The sequence below is a fragment of the Anser anser genome (assembly GCF_964211835.1).
Source record: "Anser anser genome assembly, chromosome: 5".
NCBI lineage: Eukaryota > Metazoa > Chordata > Aves > Anseriformes > Anatidae > Anser > Anser anser.
This window is the reverse complement of record NC_139725.1, coordinates 35,463,333-35,481,042: the sequence shown is the minus strand read 5'-3', so window position 1 is coordinate 35,481,042 and position 17,710 is coordinate 35,463,333. Positions and strand designations below refer to the sequence as shown.

Genomic DNA, 17,710 nt, shown 5'->3' with positions numbered 1-17,710 from the left:
AATGAAAAAAGGGTGGTTACTCACCATCTCAAGAAAGGAGGGCAGAGTGCTGGTCTGCAAGAGAGAGAAATCTTTCTGAGGATACTACATGTAGCATTTCCCTTTTGTAAACAGAGAAGTGAAACACACCTGATGAGATGTGATACCATCTCTTCTGAAGTAAGAGAACAAGATATTGATGGAGCTGAAAGACACGAAAACCCATAAAAGTCAAGTGAACCATAATTGATAGATGTCATACAACCCCCCCTTGTTCCTAATGAAAGTCCAATAATCAACAAAAACACATGCTTTTTCTAGGCTATTCTTTCAAGTATGAGTTTTTCAACTCTGTATTTATTGATTTACTGTGAAGCTGGATTTGACAAGGCCAAAAACATTAAAGCAACAAACTAAAAACAACCCCTTTTGGGGCTGCAGAAATTACCCTCACCGGAGTTGACCTACAAGGAAAACTACCTGCAGACGGTCATCCCAGGGTCCTCCGTGAGCATCCCAGAGTCCTCCATGAGCCTTTCAGAGGTCCCCAGGAACCTCTGCAGAGCCTTCTTTTTTCCTCAGCTCCATGTCCATTCTTCTGCTCCCTGAGCTCATCTGTGAACCATCGCATGCTGTACAGGTCCCTTGGGGAGCCCTTGGTGCTGCCCCAGGCCTCTCCATATGCCTTTGGAAGTGTCTAAGAAACCTTCATGGGTGGTTTGTAGTAGAACCCTGGGTGTTCCTCTGGGTGCCCTCAGATCCCATTGTGCACCTCTGGACCAGGCAAGGACTGGAAGTGCTTCTCAGATCCCGACCTCAGCTCTTGACCTCTCAGTACTCCTCAGCCCAAACCATGTTATTCCCTTTGCTTTGCTTTCTCTCAGTTATTTTCAGGGAGAATTTGCCTGGAGAAGCAGGTACCCCACTGAACCCCACTTTTTGGCACAAACAAGGTGCTGGCTGCTGACTTTGGTCTCTGGATGCCAGGTGCACCCAAGCCCATCGGCACTGGTGGTGGGCTGAAACTTGCTCCTTAATTCAGTCCCAGGTTTCACCATGTCCTTGCCCAGTGGTTAAAGCAGCAGCTGCACTGTCCCTCTGGGGGAATTTGGGTTTCAGGGACTGCAGAGTTGCAGGTTGATGCCTGAGCTTTTGCTGCCAGCAGTTGTTTCAGCTCAAACCACTGGATGGGGTAGAAATGCTGCAGGGCATTTTTGTCCCCACACCACTCACTTAGGCCAAGGGGCATGGTTGGTTTGGGTTTGCCCGTTGTGCACGGTTGTAGTGAAATAGAATCTCTGAGTGACTTTTAAGAGTTTAAAGTTTTAAAGGTGACTTTAAGAAACTCTTGAAGTCTGCTAGAGACTACTATATTTGGAAAGATGACTTTTGGAAATGCCGAAGTAGGCTGGAGACTAAGAAAGATGGCTTTCAGAAATCCCAGAATCACAGAATGGTTGAAGTTGGAAGGGACCTCTGGAGATCATCTAGTCCAAGCCCCCTGTTCCAGCAGGGTCACCTACATCCAGGCTGGTTTTGAGTATCTCCAGAGATGTGCCTATGCCTGCTGGGGACTAAGTCTTAAAGTCGACTTCAGGAAAATCCTTAAGTCTGCTAGAGACTTCAAGGAATACATCAAGTTGGCTTTAGGAAAGTCTTGAATATGAGTTAGGAAGGTCTGCATGAGACTCCAAAGGTAGTCTTAAAGTCAACTTTAAGAACACTATATATTTATACACATTTATACATATTTATAGGTAACACACACAAAACGTACAAAGAAGTGTCTGCCTTTCCAGGGACAGCCTGTGGCCTGATGCCTTTCCTCAACTATCCTCTCTGTACTTGTGTGTACATTTTGGTGATCCCTATGCAGATATGCTGCCTGTAACACCACCCCAGCAGTGCTTTAACTAATTCAGCACCACATCTTGGATGTTAACCCTCAAAACTGTTAACAAAGGACAAAGTTTTCGCACAGAACAACACAGCAGCAAAAATATAGTGAAAAAGCCAAAAGGTTGATGAGCCCAGCTCTCAGGTATGCAAAAGGTTTTAAAAGTCTCTGGCAGAGGAAAAAAAAGAACTGTTAATCCAAGTGTTGATAAGAGCACATCATCCATAAACATTGTCAAAATCTCTTCCTTATAAGAAAATCTACCCAAACCACTCGTTTCTGCCCTACCAATCAGGAAGATTTAGAAATACATCCAGAAAAAAGGCAGGCTTGTACATCTGCTACATAGGTAAAAGAAAAAAAACACAGAGTGGAGTAAAATAAAGAGCTTAAAGCAAAAAAAAATGTTAAAAGAAGAGCTTGTGCTTATTGTATTTTTGCTTTTACTACATTATTGCAATTAGTTAAAATTGCAAGCATTTACCAGTTTATAGTCACAGAGCCCCCATTTCAGGAAATCTCTTAAGCATCCATTGAAGTCCCGTCCACTTCCATACATCTCAAACATGCCTAAGTCTTCCTTTCAGAAAAACATGAGCATTAGCTTAAGATAGTGAAAAGAATAAGATAGATAGAAATATAGAAAATTTTAAGATAGAAAAAGAATAAGGGGAAACATTTGTGCCTCTTCCACATGGATTGCCAAGAGGAAGACACAAGGCAGAGAACGGATCAGCCAGTGCCCAGAGACACCAATGACAAGGAAGGTCAATTCTTTAAATCCAGTTTACATTAATGAACACTTCATTAACATTACGGTGACTCCAAATGCAGTCTTTAATATCCAAATGCTCACAAGATAAAAACTGCATTAGCAATATTCTTTTAGCTGGCAGTGATGCGACGTTACCCTTTATAACCCAGAAACTGCCCAGTGACACCAGCACAAACCCTGACACAGCAGCAACAAAGAGCAGGAAATTCAATTTAAAGCAAATTCACTGTAGAAATGAGGCATATCCTATTAACAGACACAAAGAAAGTGGCTGCTTGAGAACTTTTACAGCACATGGTGTTATTTTATTTTTTTAGAGATGCACCATGCATGAACATGGTGGTTATTGTTATTTTTTTCTTCAGCCAGGCACTAAACCTAACTAAAAAGTTGGTGACTTTCCGATAGGTGAAGAATAGCAAAAACTGATACTATCTTCGGTTTGACTTTGGGCAAGATCTGGAGGAAGATGCTGGCACCATCTGGGCTATGCAGTGATTTAATCTCTGTACAGAGACCTGTGCTTCATTTTCCCCGAGTCCTCTCTCCTGGTGGACCAGACGCAGCATCAGATGAGAGAAGCACGTAGCATTTAGCACGTGATGTCCAGGCACATGTATAGAGCTATTGTATTTACATTTCCCTGTATATACATCTTATTCTTTAAATGCATAGATCCAATCCTGACAGGTGATGTTTGTTTATATCAGATTCTGGAAAATCCACTCTCCGGCCAAGGCAGCATCTTTGACCAGGGTGGCAGGGACCTGGGAGTGTCGGATGTGCCCACCAAAACCCAACACGGGCACACAAACACCTCCCCAGGAAACCACAAAAAGATGGAGGTCAACGTGGTGTGGATGCGTATTTGTGCCCAAGCTGTACTGTCGCTATTTTAGAATAGCAGCAAATAATAGAAGATTCAAACAATTTCTGCTGAAATAATAATAATAAAAAAACATATTCTTAGAAAAGTGCAAGAAATTATCTTAAGGAAAAGTGACCACATTTGGCCAGTGCTGCTCTGAAGGTGGGCAACTGCCTAAAAGCCACAACAATCCATATTTAGGAAGTCTTTACAAAAACTGGCACCTCTTCAAGGCTTGCAGAGTAATTCCTGAGGATGGTGCCTCCATCAAACACACGGGCAGTGTTGGTATCCATCCACTGGCGCCCTTCTCCGGGCAGGTAGATATCTCGCCACGTTTGCCCTTTCTCTGTTATTGGAGCCACCAAGACCTGTGGTGAAAAAGAGAAAAAGAAAAAATAATTTTGCAGATGGAGGATTAGCTGGGTCATTGCAATGGCCTTCATTGGACTGTCCTTGAGAGTCCGTCCAACCTGTATTTTGTGAGAAAAAGCACCTCTGGAGTCCATCTAATACATATTTTGCAAGAAAAACCTCCAGGATCCACCCAGCTCATATTTTTTAAAAGACCCAAACTGAAAAAAACAAAAAACACCACATCAGAAATAGGGTGTTTGCTCAAAACAAAGCTCCTGCTTCCAGGTTGAGCAGGACAGGATGGATGCAGGGAGGCTGCGAGTGGGCTCAGGCTCACATGAAGCAGCTTTTGAAGAGGTTTTATGGAGCTGTGGTGGGAATTGGTGGTACAGAGTCAGGGGAGAGACAACCCCATGCCACGTAGATTTGTGACCGAGGCATGAATTTCTCTTTTCATCCTGTCACCCATTGCTTGGAGGAATCTGGTTTGAACAAACCCTTCATTGTGAGTTAATCAATGAAGTCAAACATTACCTGGCAGCGAGCCAAGCAGAAACTTGTATTTTAATTAGAAATGATCACACTACGGGATCTACTGCTTTAGATGTGGGCTGCCATAAAGGTGGGCTTCAAAAGCCCTCTGCCCAGGGCTCCTCTCCAGGAGACCTGGTCTGGATCCAGGTTAGATAAACTCTAGGAACAACTTGTGCTCAATACACATAACACAAGTTATTGATTCTCAAGCAACACGTTCACTTTTGAGTCATCATTCTGTGGACTCGAGGCTCCTTTAGAGATGCAAGAGATGTAGCTGCTCAGCACCCTCAAATGCTCGTGAAAATCCTGGCTGGTGGCCTTGGTACATGGGTAATTGCATAAAAAGCATTTTAAAAAAAAAAGTAAAAACATTTAAAAATGTCCTTTTGTGTCACAAATCAGTGAGTCCCATTTGGAGATGTGGCATAAGGAGAAACGTGTTCTGCTTGCTCCTCTCCAGTGGCTTAGTCAGGGTAATATAATCCCCAATGAACTTTACAGATTTTTTTTTTCTTCGAATTATGGGAAAGACTGTTCCATTGCTGGAGTTCTCTACATAGGAAGAAGGGGTTACTGAGGGCTTTTTCACCCTTTATTGAAAGAGAAAAAAAAAAAGGCAAAAAAACCCACAAAACAACAACAACAAAAAAAACAGTTATCAGTATTCTGAGTATATTTATACTTGATAAATTATTTCAATTCAGAAACTGAAAGAGGTTTCAGAGCCCTAAATTAAGCCTTTTTCAAGGAAAGCACAGGCTTTCTGAAAAGGAAAAATGAACAAAAAAAAAAGGAAAAAAAATCAACCACTTTGCCTTAAATTTAAAGCTGCTTAGACATGGAGGCTTTGATTTGCATTTGTGCTGTACTGAATGCACATGGTGAAGAGAGAGAGGATGAAAGGATAAAAATAAAACTCCAGGAAAGCCAGTAAAGGAAAAAATAAAGGATAAAAAGCAGAAATAGTGTAGGAAATTTATGCGTCATTCATTCTTAAATCCACTTTTTGAGGTCTCGGTCAATCCCTGCACTCTACATCAATGCTCCTTGGGCAGCATTATCCAAAAGGAGGCAATGTGGTGTTTGGTTCCCTTTAGAGGACACTTTTGGACCCTGGTGGCCTTTATAGATGTGTTTGGAGCATGACCTGGCTTCCCAGCTTCTTGCAGCATCCAATTTTGCCAGGCAGACAGCACTGATGGGAAGTGATGCTGCATGTGCTGATAATTTTTTGCTGACCGAGTGCCACTTGTCTCTTTGCCATTACATTTCAACATGCCGTGCTGGAAGCATTCAACAGGTTGTAAGTGTGCTGCCAAGACATGTGGACTACAGAGATCTGGCCATAATAAATGTACAAATCCACCTGAAAAAAAAACACAAGTGGATTTCAAAGCAGGGCTATCCTCACAGCCCAGAGTTACTCCCCAAAAAGGCGTGGGGGACAGCTCAGACACCAAAAGGTGGTGGTGGTAGCACAAAGTCATGTTCGTGAGCACCCTGCAGCGGATGCTTACATCCAGAGCAATGTTCAAAATGTTTATCCCAGCATCCTAATGCTTAGCCTTGCCTCAAACCACGCCAGGAGAGAACCACTTTATGTATCTTCCAGTAATTAGTTATTAGCGGCACTCCAAATGGCACCAGGCAGGCTTTGGAGCACATTTCTATTCTTCCAGTTTCCCAAGTCATCCTGAAAGTCAAAACATCCCCATCTGGATTCTTCCCCTGCCAGCTCAGGCTCCTTTTGAAGTGAAATCAGACAAGATTTTGCTGGCCTCACACGACACTTTATCAGAAGTGCTTGGCCCTGCAATACTGATGGAGCAGACCTGATGTTTTACCGTATTTCGGGAGCTCTCAGCCAAACCATAGTTTCACATCTCCAGGGAGAGATGATTTTGCAGTATTTTACTGGAAATCTCACCCTGCTAACACAGACCAGGCCATTTTGATTACATCAGGGATTCTTCAGTTTGAGTGATTTTGGGGGAAGGAGCTAAGCTTTAGCTTGCTTGCAGTTATAACCTGGATATGCACCCTACAGGGCATCAGGACAGAAGTGTCTCTTCTCCTGCACAATGCCACTCAAATTCATTTGTGCTAAGGATTTATATGTTTTAAAACATCCTACCTGATTTTTTGATTTTTACTTTAAAGAGAATCAGGAAGATATCTTAGCAATTTCCTGCAGTGAGGGAAAGTTTCCTTAAAAAAAATAAAAATCCACAAAACAACCTATACAATGAACCTGAAGAATCTGTGGTAAGAAACTCAAGCTTGGAAATCCTATATCATAGTATCTGCCAGAGGTTGCAAGCAGGACCTGAGAAGATAACTCTGCAACGCAAGCTGCCCTGATGTTAAAACTACAAACTCCCTGCTAATGAACTTTGCTTTTGAGTTTTGGATATTTTTTAGGTAGACTGTGTCCCTCCTTGGCCGCATCCCTATGCAAAGGCAGCACAAAGCGTTGCTGCAATTCACAGAGGGTTGTGCTCCCCCCCCCATATTACCCTTTGGGGGAATTGTTTCCACATTCCCCACCTCATCTCCAATGAGAAATTCATCCTCGATGGTGAAAGCGGTTGGGTCCGTTGGGCTGAGCCACCACGCCGGGCGGAAGATGGGGTACCCCAAACGCAGCCACTCCTCGCTGTATTTTATGATGAGTGGCACCACCAGGTCCCGGTGCCTCTGTATGCACTGCCGGGTAAGGTTCAGGACCTGCATGAGAGATACATGGCAAGCCCTTCACCCAAAAAATAAGGAAAAACAATCCATGCATTTCCTTAGGCAGAGAAATTGCTGAACTGCAAGATCCTGATGGCAGCCAAAGGTGGTTGATATGATGGATTTTCACCCATTTCGATATAAAAGCTGAGGACATCGGCTGGTGGGCAATATCCTCCAGGGTGCTGATGTCCTTAACCAAAGCAAACAACTCTTTTGCTGCTAGTAAAGAGATATGACGGCATTCCCCACATCCTCCCTTGTGATTTTTTAAGGAATTGCCTTCTTCCTTTAATGCCCTAAAGGAGACATCCCCAGGAAAATGCTTTCAACCATTGAAATAGGTCTTTATGGCAAATCTACAGGCTTCACTCTTGTATAATATAAACTATTTGATCAAACTATAATTAAGCAATTCCATCAGCAAAAGGGAAGGAGGGGCACATGTGACGATCACTGTCATACGCAGAGGCGCTGTAGGTACCAACCATGCCACTGCACATAGCCCAAGCACAAAGCTGCAACAACTCACAAGCATTTTGTAGCAAAAGTAACGTAGAGAGTGGGCAGCAATCAGGTCGCTGGAAACTTTTAATGGCTTTGGGAGGGTGGTTATCCCTTAAAGAATGGATGTGCCCTCCTCCGCAGGACAGGGGGTTACGTACCCAGGTGTCGCAGCAGAGCCAGGGCGGCGTGCTGAAGACCATCACGGGGAGGAAGGTCACGATCTGCAGCCACCTCACATACAGCTCCTGGTCCCCCGGGGCATCACCAGCCAGGCTGCCTCCTGCCAGGGACAAGGAGCAGAGAAAAGCCTCTTGGGGACATCCCATCACAGGATGGCTCAAAGCCATCTGCTCTTGATGCAAGCAGGACACACAACCCCACTGCAAGAGAAGCTGGATCCCCACCCACGTGTTTTTTCTTCCTTTGTCCCCCAACAAACATCCTAAAATAGCTAGAGATGGATGTCCGATGAGGCTCATGCTGGGGATGAGCTGCCAGGAGACAGTTTCTAAATTTTAGCAGAACATCATAAAAAGGGATTTCTCCTCCTGCAAAGGAAAGTGTTGGGAAAATAATGGATTTTCCTGCCACTTTGATGTGCGGAGTGGAAGCATCATGGAAAAATACTCCAGTCTCTCAAGGCTGTCACAATATGATATTCAAGGGGAAAAGCAGACGGTACGATATTGTACCCAGATCCTGTGCTAGGATTAAATTGGGATCACTAAAGCGTAGGTGATGCCATTATATCCAAGCAAAGGATGCTAGTCAGGTAAGACTTGATAGGATCACCTAAATGAATGAGACAGGTAGAGGGGAGACAGTAAGAAACCCTAAAAATTTGCTTCACCAGAACACAGCCAGTACCAACAGGGAAGGGCAGGTTGGAAAAATCCAAGAGTCCTCAGAAAGAGACGGTGCTGTTCGTACCCCATGAAACAAGCCCAAAGACATCCCTTGCAGGGATGGAGCCCTGCTCTCTCATCCTTTGTCCCGTTGACAAAAGCCAACAGACTCAACATCTCCTCAGGGCAGCAGTGACATGCCGTGATTGCCCAAGCCTTGTTTTCTAAGGAAAACCAGCTAAAAATAGCAGACAAATTAATAATTGCTCAACACCACTTTTTTTTTTTTTTTCAGGGCTGTTTGCAGCTCTGCTGGCTCTGATCATCTCCATGTGCAGCCTCTGCGATGACTCGTGTGCTTGTGGCAAGGTTCAAACAAATAACATGGCCACCTCCAAGAAGAGAGGCAAAATGAGCCGCTCATCAGCCCTCATTACATGAGTGTTTCTCAACTTTTATAATTATTTTTCCTGTTGTTGTTGAGGGATGTCTCATGCCATCATACTCCGGAGCAGAAATACAAACTTTGACCGTGGCTGCTGGCATTTTAGGAATATTTATGTCCCCATCTGAGAGCCCAGGCAAGCTGTTTGCCAGTGATTGGCTCCCTCCTTGCTTTTGTCAGACTTTTAGTCCAAGAAAAGCTTCAAGAGGCAGCGGGCTGCCCTCCGCACGTGGTTAAGGAACTCCACGAAGGGGATCCCCAGAGAGCTGGCTGCCTGTTAAGATTTACAACGTGGCTTTTTGTTTTCAGTTCCTCGGTCGATTCCCCTAGTAACCCTCAATCCAATCAAAACCAGATCCTGGGAACAAAACGCTTGAAGCCTCCCTATAGCACCCTAAAGCCTGTGCTCCTCTTGCCTGGAAAAGTGCTGGAAAACAAAACAAAACAAAACAAACAAACAAACCAGAAAAGACAGCAACAGGTAGCAAAGAAGGAAAGAAGTCCTCACCCACTGCGTCGGGGATGAAGAAGTTGTAGCCCAGCAGGCTGTAGTGCAGCGCAGAGGGGATAACCCCCTTCAGGCCCGCGTGGCTCCAGTCTGAGCGCCGTGGGCTCATCTGGACAAAGAGCGGTAGATGACTAGATCTGCAGGGAAACAAGCACAAAACTGGTGTTTTTAGAAGGATCGGAGTGGAGATGTTAAGATTTCCGGCTGTCTTGGCAGTCGCTGTGGTCAGATGTGGGTTCCTCGGCCACTGGGGACCTCCGTGGAAGGGAGGTCAGTGCTCCCCACTGAGACTCCCACCCACTGAGCTTGCCCTGTCTCATTTGGCCACCCCAGTCCATCTCCTTCCTCTGGAACCTTTCCCCAAATCCCCAGATTCAAAGATTTCCTTCTCCTAGCTTGACCCATGAGGTCCATTTTTGGTGGCCCACCTCGCAGCCATGGGCTGTAAGCTTTCTCTTCCTACTCTACATGTAGCTACGCCAATCGTGATGGGAAAACACTCCCCAAAAACATACCCGAGACATCAACCAAGGTATCCCAACAGCACCCTCAGCCTTGGCCCATGTGGGGCCCCAAATCCAAGGCATGAACCCCACTGAGATGCATCCTACAGGGAGGATTTCTCTTCTTGGCTTTCACTCATGCTCATCTGTTTTGCATTGAGCGGCTGTCATTTCTGACCGCTTTTGTCCATCTGCCATAGGAAAACATTATTTTCCTCATTTTTTTTCCTCAAATTTTTTATTATTATTTTATTATGTTTTTCCAATAGCATTTCTATGCCTAGGGTTTCCTTGGAGGTGTGGTGGGTCATGACCCTGAGCAGCCCAGTATTGGAAGCAACCCCCTGCCACTGCATTTCTGGCAGCCAAAAAGGGTCAAGTCCAAACCTTCATGACAAGCCTTGGCTTAAAAATGGTCTGGAGCTCGTCTAGCCAGGAAGAGTTTAGCCCTGAGTCCATCCACTCCCACGGCTTGGATTCTTCGTTGACCTCACCCCCATTTGCTGACTCCCCAAAAGTCTCTGCTTTCATCTTAGGAGAAAATAAGGCTGACACGAGGGTTTATGAAACACTTCTGGTATGAAAACTGCCCACCAGGAAAGGTACAGTTCCCAGATGGGCTAAAAATGCTTAGAGAAGAGGCTCTTTGCACCACTGAGCCACAGATGGTTGAGCAGGAGCCATCCACATCCCCAGCAGCTGCTGGCCTGTCAGTGCCGGCAAGTGAAACCCCGCTTTCTCTTTGAAATTAACTAGCTTGAAGTTGCTTTCTCATGCAATTCACCATCAATTCCTGGCACAAAACATGGAATTAGCCATTTCCTATTAGCCTTCCTTTCCATTTTGCAGAAAGTCTTTTGCAAAATTAGCCTTCCCATCTGATAACCATCACAATAGTGGGGGGAAAAAAAAAGTCTCAAGGCATAATTTCAATTATTAATAAGTTAACCCTGCTATGGGCTATGCAAGCATGAAAAGTCAGAAATTTTGCAGCCATTTGGCACCATAAGCCACTGCCAACATGGGGATTTGGTCATAACTGCAGGGCTCACCTCCATCCTGCAGGAGAGGCAGCAACCTGAAGCGTGAATGCCCACAAACCACGAGATGCATTTGTATTGCATCTGGCGTTAATACAGTTAAACATTATTTCATTTCAGCATTTTTATGCTCTAGAACATTAAAAGAAAAACATGCCAGAAGAGGAGACACGAGAGCAGCCTCTCCACACGCATGCAGCATCCCGAGGGCACATTTAAAGCATCATCCCGAGCATCTTCTCACCGTGACCCACCTGGCGCCAGCGCTGATGACCGTGGCGTTCCCCAGCGTGGCCAGCGCTGCTGCCAGCGCCCCCGCGTATCGGTCACCGGCCAGCTCAGCAGGAGGGGACATGGCTTGCTCCAGGAAGGCATTGCCCTCGGCACCCTCAAAGACCACGTACGTGGCCCCCAGTGCCTGCCGCAGGGCCCGGGCGCGGGCCAGGTACCAGCTCAGCGCCGCCTCGCTGGTGACGTTCAGGCGGGCGCAGAGCCGTCCCTTCCACGTGGTCAGCAGCGGGACCTGCAGCAAAGGGTGGAAAACGTGGGTCAGACCCTTAAAATATCCTGCCGACCCCCTAGGCTGGAGGGTGGATGGCGCTGCAGTTTGCAATGCGTAAAGGCGAAAACACTCTGCTCCCCAAAACTCCCAGTGGGCGGCAAACTGGCGGATCATCAAATGACTATAAAAAAAAAAAAGGGGGGGAGGGAAACATAAAGCATTGAGCTACTTTCTGCATGCTGGTGACTTTTTGAAATGTCTTTCAGCAGTGGAAATTCAAAAGCTGCTTCTTTGCAAAGCAGGAGGAAAGCTGCTCCCCTACACTTTGCCCTGCAGCCGCGGGGTTTGCCCCAAGCATGGGATGGGGCTGTCCTGAGCTGAGGGTGGGGAGTATTTATTCAGCTTTAATTTCACAAACAGGGTTAACATGCAGGTGGGGGGCCATGTCCCGTACCAAGCAGCCCCCGAAGCGGGGCTGCAGGCTCAGCCAGTAGCCGGCCTCGTTGTCCCTCAGCGAGCGCAGGAAGAGTGGGGAGGCGATGCTGGTGTAGGGGGACAGCGTGATGGAGAGCCGCAGGGGGTCGATCAGCGCGGGGTCCCAGGCATGGGCCGAACTGCGCCTCCTCCTCTGCTCCATGGACGTGTATTCCTGCGAGGAAGGAAAGTGGAAAAATGTGTTTAATGGGAGTGGCAAAGCCTCTGAGCTCAGTGTCAGCAGATCCACGGGTAAAACCCCAAAAGAAGCGTCCTGTCCCAGGGAAGGGATGCTCACGGTGCACCAATAAACTCCCCACCCCACAAAACAGGTGCATTTGCACTTTCGAGAGATCTAATTAACCCCCGTTTTAGAGGGGTTTAAGGGTGCTCTTGGATTGCATTTTGAGAAGCGGGGCTGGCAGGAGGGGACGTACCGCGGCGGCGAGAATGGCAGTGCTGCGCTCCCCCAGGGCCAGGACCCCCTCCTGAAGCCGGTGCCGCTTCAGTCTCCTGGCGAATGACCTCAAACCTCGCTTAATTTTGGCAGCTGAGCCCACCGGACCATAATACTGCCAGATGGGAGACCTGTGTGATGGAGAAAATGGGGAGTGGGGTTGCACCTCGCTCTGACACAAGACGCTCAGCACAAAAGGATGGAGACAGGCAAGCAAAAAGCATTGCTGCCCTACCAATGGCAGCAGGTGAGATAAAGCAGCAAGATAGATTTTTATTTTTATTTTTTTTCTAATTAGGGCTTGGAAAGCAATCTGGCACCAGGGATGGAGGGAGCAGCTTACCCCAGGAGGGCCGTGTCCGGCAGCACCCGTGCTGGCCCCACCAGCTGGGTGCCCACGTGCCGGTGTGCGGTGGCCACGTCGGAGCTGATGCAGAGGAGGTAGTGCAGGGGGCCCCCAGCGCCACCCAGGCAGAAATGCCGGTTGCTCTCCAGCGAGAGGACGAAGGGCACGTCGGGTGCCACCATTACTGTCACTCCTTTGGGGTGAAAAGAAGGGAAAAAGCAAATGGCCAGCTCCTGCTGCCTCCATGTCCTCGTGCTAGTGGCCACGAGGATGTGCAGGCAGAGTCCAGCCACTCCCTGGATTTTTTTCCACTCCCTGGAAAGAAAAATTCCCCTGGATTGCCCCTGGCCATGCAAGAATAACCAGCTCTTCGCTTCCACTACTCCTTTTTAGCCTCCAGCCCTTAAAAGCCCTTCTGATTTGCACCATTTCTTGCCTTTTGCTCTGTATTCAGCTCAGGCAGCAGCTTCAGCTTCTTTCCAAAAACATAGCCTCAGGGGATTTTCAGGACAATTGATGATTTGGGGGGGAATATCCAGAGTTTGGCATGCTGGGAAATAATCCAAATATCCACCCAAGAGTGGCAATCAATGGCAGTTTGATTCATTCCAGCATCCCACAGCAGTACTGGGGACCTGCGAGCTCAGTGCAAAGCCACCCAAGAGGAACTTACACACGTGACAGACAGGTGTATAAAATCCTGCTCGAGTTTGGGATGTGATTGACAAAATTATTCTGGACTACGCCACCCCTCAGCTTCCTACTTCTAGGCTGGAAATTTGGATACCAAAGGTTTTGCGTGCTTTATACGGTGCCAGCCAGGGGAACAGGCAGTGAGGGAGCTGCGTCCATCCTACTCCTTCTCACCTGGCTAGAAGGGGGAGATGAATTTGCCCAGAAAATGCATGCCAAGAACAAGGGATTTCCCTGAGGTAACCTGGGTAAAACCTCATTTTCCAGAGAGGAAGGCACTGAGTTGTAAATGCAGCCTAGGTTCAACACCCTGGCTTTTCCCACAGAGATAGGGCGGTTCGGGATCCATCCCTCATCTACTCATGCCAGTTGTTATCCCATTTATAAAACACTTATCTCCAAGCTATCTACCCTGCTCTTCAATTGCCTTGTAGATGAGGGGAGGGATAGGGAGAGGCAGTGATTAAAGCCACAGGAGATTGGGAAAAATGGGAAAGGAGGCGGATACCTGTCGATCCTAAGAAGTATCTTTCTAGCACAGGGCCATATCCAGTGGGGTTTTTGCCAAAATCTCCGCTGACGAAGGGCTGTGCTGGGCTGTCAGCACTGTTGAATGGCCAGCGCTGGGCACGGATGCTCGCCCCTCCGTACCAGGAGATATTGGCCATGGAGAAGCAATCCTGCAGCAGAGAGAGAAAAATATCTCAGGCTAGGGACAAATACATGAACGTGTTGAATTGTAAGATGCAAACCCCTGCCTGCTATTGCAGCATTGGCACAGCATCTTCTTCCAGGAAGAAAAATCCCTGAACCCTGAGATTTAGGGGTTTTCTGCACAAAGCTGTGGGTGCTTGTTTTTTTTTTGGCTTTCTGCATCTGACCTGCTAGAAGATATTTGGCTTTAAGCTTTTCCTCCACAAGAAAAAGAGCTGGGCTTTTAGGTATGAAAAAAAATGCTGAAATTCTGTATCAATACTTTTTTGCAACCTGCAGGTTGATTAGTTATTGAATAGTGTGAGAGCAGGAAGAGAAAAGAAATTACAAAACAAAAACCAAGAGTGCAAGTTATGCATTTCATTTACTTTGGAGATGACAAAAGTTTTAACTTGCTCATTTAAAGCCAAAGGTAGTGGGGTTTTCCTCCTTTCCCTGGTTGCCCAGGGCCCCGTCCAACCTGCCTTTAACACCTCCAGGGATGGGGCATCCACAGCTTCCCTGGGCAGCCTGTGCCAGTGCCTCACCACCCTCAGAGCGAAGAATTTCCTCCTAAACTCTAACCTAAATCTCCCCTCTTTTAGTTTAAGACCATTCCCCTTTGTCCTGTCATTATCTGACTGAGCAAAAAGTTGGTCTCGATCTTTTCTGTAAGCTTCCTTTAAGTATTGAAAAGCTGCAATGAGGTCACTCCGGAGCCCTCTCTCCTCCAGGCTGAAGATCCCCAGCTCTCTCAGCCTTTCTCCATAGGAGAGGTGCTCCAGCCCCCTGAGCATCTTTGTGGCCAGAGCAGAGGGGGACAATCCCCTCCCTGCCCTGCTGCCACCCCTCTGGTGATGCAGCCCAGGATGCAGGTGGCTGCCTGGGCTGCAGGCACGCGCTGCTGGGTCCTGCCGAGCTTTTTGTCCACCAGAACCCCCAGGTCCTTCTCTGCAGGGCCGCTCTCAGTGAGGTCTTCTCCCAGCCTGTGCTCCTGCCTGGGATTGCCCCGACCCAGGTGCAGCACCTTGCACTTGGACTTGCTGAACCTTGTTAGGCTCACAGCGGCCCGCTTCTCAAGCTTGTGGAGGGAGGGAAGGAAAACTTTCCCCACATTTGCTGTTGTGTGCTGCCCAGTGCTCCAAAGCCCCTGAGGGTTTCCCTTCTCCGCCAGAGCAGGGGATCAGCAGGACTTAGCCTCCCGCGTGACTCCGCGTGCGGGGACGGGCCCCCCCGAAACACGGAGGGGTTTGCACTGAGCAGAGATGGCCCCCACGCCCGACCTGGCCCTGGTGCCGCTTCCCACCCCACCACCGAGGATGCTCCCAGAGCTTGCTCCTGCTGCGGGGGCAGAGAGAGGTTAAAGTCTCGACAAGGGGCAGGGAGGGGAGATGTAAATTATTAAAGTGGAAACGCTGGAGGCCCAGAATAGCTGCACGGGTGTCAGCTGAACCAGTTACACCAGCTGGGAGAGGGGGGGGAAAAAAAAAAAAGCTGTTCTTAACACTTAACTTTCCCCACATCATATTTTCCAATAGTTGTTTGTTATTATTTTTTTATTTTTTAGTGGGGGAAGAAAATCTATTCTTGCTCATCCCCTCGAGACCTCCCATACAAACACAAGCTGATGTTAGCACAGGACAATTGGTTGCGCTCAGGCACCCTCCGCCAGCATGAAATAAGGCCATTTAGCACCGAAGAGGAAAAAATATGCGAACGAAAACTCTCCATAAATTGTCATCCCAGCAGGAGCACGGGCGTCGCAAGATGCCGCATTGTTCCTGGGGTTGGCAGGGACCTTCCCGAGCTTTCCTCGTGTCCCCTCGCCACTTCTCACTCCAGCAGTTATTTATTTGGTCTCCATACAAACACAGCACTGGGAGGAGGCGGTGGCAGCCTCTTTGGTATTTTGGGTGCTCGGCATCGGGGCACGAGGCTTCTGGAGGGGGATTTTTCCCACCCGACACTCTCCAGCCATGGGGTGCTTTGCAAGATCGGGGGTGACCCCCTAATAAACCGCGCTGGGGAAATATTACATTTGGGCCAAATCCTTGATGTTTGGGCTAGTTTGGTGAAGAAAGAGGGCACGGAGCAGGGGATCCCCGGTACCTTCAGCATCACGTCGGGGCGCAGCGGGGTCCAGCGGACGCCGTAGCACTCGGTGCCGGGGGCCGGCGGGGGCTCGAGGGAGAGCCGGAGCTCGGCCGCCTCCTCCCATGCGTAGCAGAACTGGCCTCTGTCCTGCCAGCACCGGTCCCGTGGCGGGGGTGGCTCGGCCGCGGGCACGCCACCCACAGCGATCACGGCCACCGGTTGCCCCTCGGGCAGTGCCCGTAGGAGCAGGGCACCCCGACGGCGCTCCCACAGCACCCCTCCCGCCCGGCCCCGCAGCACCCACTCCTCCGGTGACTGCTCCAGCGCCTGCCAGGAGATGATGCCGATGGTCATGGTGAAGAAGACGGCCACGCCGAGGCAGCCCAAGGCACCTTTCCAGGGCTCCGTCATCTCCCTCAAGCCCGAGGTCCAGGCGGCGTCGGGGATTCGGCCGGCGGGGCGAGCGATGGGCATGGTGCGAGGGATGCTGCGGCTCCTCTTCCTCTCCCTTGTAAGAAGGAAAATCCTCTCGGATGGCTCCGAAAGAATGCGAAGAGTTAAAATCAAGCTGCAAGGCTTCGCTGTGACCCCGAAGGTAAGAGAAATCCCTCCCGCAGCCTTCCAGTGCTCTGCAGCGCCGAAATTCAGCAGCCGGAGCGGAGGGGGACGGGGCTCCGCAGGGCTCGGGGTTCTGCCTTGCCACGCAGCTTCCCTTGTCTCACAAAGTTGCTGTAAATATCCAGGGGGTGCTGAAAAAATATTGCAGGGGTGCTTGAAGCCGGGGGGGAGGACTGGAAAAGTGACCCCGTAACAGGACACCGGTTTTCCATTCTCCTTCCCCCTCCTCTAGAAAAGTATTTGGTTAATGCACAGCCCAAGGGGGCACGGTCTGGGTGTGCTGGCTGAGCCCTTGCTCAGGGACCGGCACCCGATGTTCAAAGTGGGCATGGGGACACCAGCAGTGACAACCCGCTGGGGTGGCACCAGCTTGTCCCCATCGTCTGCCTCTCCCGTCTGTTACACTCTGTTTTGGGGCCAATAATGCAGATTTTGGTGCTGCTGTCCCCATCAGGGGACCACATGCTGCCTCCCCTGGCTCTGCACACCCACCCTCTGCAACCCCCTGCCAAACCCCCCACGGGAAAGCACGGGTTTTTATTTTACCTAATGGCAGGTTAAAGGATGCTCCAGCGGTACCCAGAGGCAACCGTCTCTGACCGAGTGCTTCACCCGGACATTTCTCTGTGGTTCTGTAGGGTTTGCTCCTCTTTCCTGAGGGGGTATTTTCCTCCCAGCCCTGCAGCCACGTCAGAGACCTTTATAGCCCTGGCAACTTGATCCAAGCAAAGCCAGCATGTTATCTAAGACGAGATGTCGCTCTGCTTCCCACCCTGGGCCCCTGCAGGTTTTTTACATTAGAAACGGAGCTAGGAAAGTTTTACAAGTATTTTCAACAA

The 17,710-nt window shown here is 48.7% G+C and overlaps 1 protein-coding gene across 3 annotated transcripts; it reads right to left on the bottom strand.

Moving 5' to 3' along the window:
• Positions 1–2,934: 2,934 nt before the first annotated feature.
• On the bottom strand, positions 2,935–17,644 carry LOC310900534 (SITS-binding protein-like). Of its 3 annotated transcripts, none has more exons than XM_083838661.1 (11): positions 17,418–17,644; positions 16,269–17,002; positions 13,975–14,146; positions 12,771–12,966; positions 12,408–12,558; positions 11,951–12,145; positions 11,249–11,517; positions 9,452–9,588; positions 7,812–7,933; positions 6,930–7,140; positions 2,935–3,890 (listed from the first exon to the last, which is right to left on the bottom strand). In XM_083838661.1, exons 2-11 carry the CDS (start codon positions 16,725–16,727, stop codon positions 3,787–3,789), a joined length of 2,016 nt encoding a protein of 671 aa, XP_083694787.1. In that variant the 5' UTR covers positions 16,728–17,002; positions 17,418–17,644; the 3' UTR covers positions 2,935–3,786. The 3 variants fall into 3 exon arrangements, with proteins under 3 accessions (XP_083694787.1, XP_083694785.1, XP_083694786.1); XM_083838659.1 differs by having other exon boundaries at positions 6,961–7,140; positions 17,418–17,638; XM_083838660.1 differs by having other exon boundaries at positions 6,961–7,140; positions 16,269–16,790; positions 17,418–17,638.
• Between the last annotated feature and the right edge of the window lie 66 nt (positions 17,645–17,710).

Bases quoted from the DNA above. Each gene is read 5' to 3' on its own strand.
- LOC310900534 (XM_083838659.1), bottom strand. From the start codon at position 16,727: ATGCCCATCGCTCGCCCCGCCGGCCGAATCCCCGACGCCGCCTGGACC. The intron at 11,518-11,950 runs GTACGGGACATG...CCTTTGCTGCAG, and splicing joins CCCGCTTCGGGGGCTGCTTG to GTCCCGCTGCTGACCACGTG. The intron at 3,891-6,960 runs GTGGGGAATGTG...TTTTCACCACAG, and splicing joins AATTTCTCATTGGAGATGAG to GTCTTGGTGGCTCCAATAAC.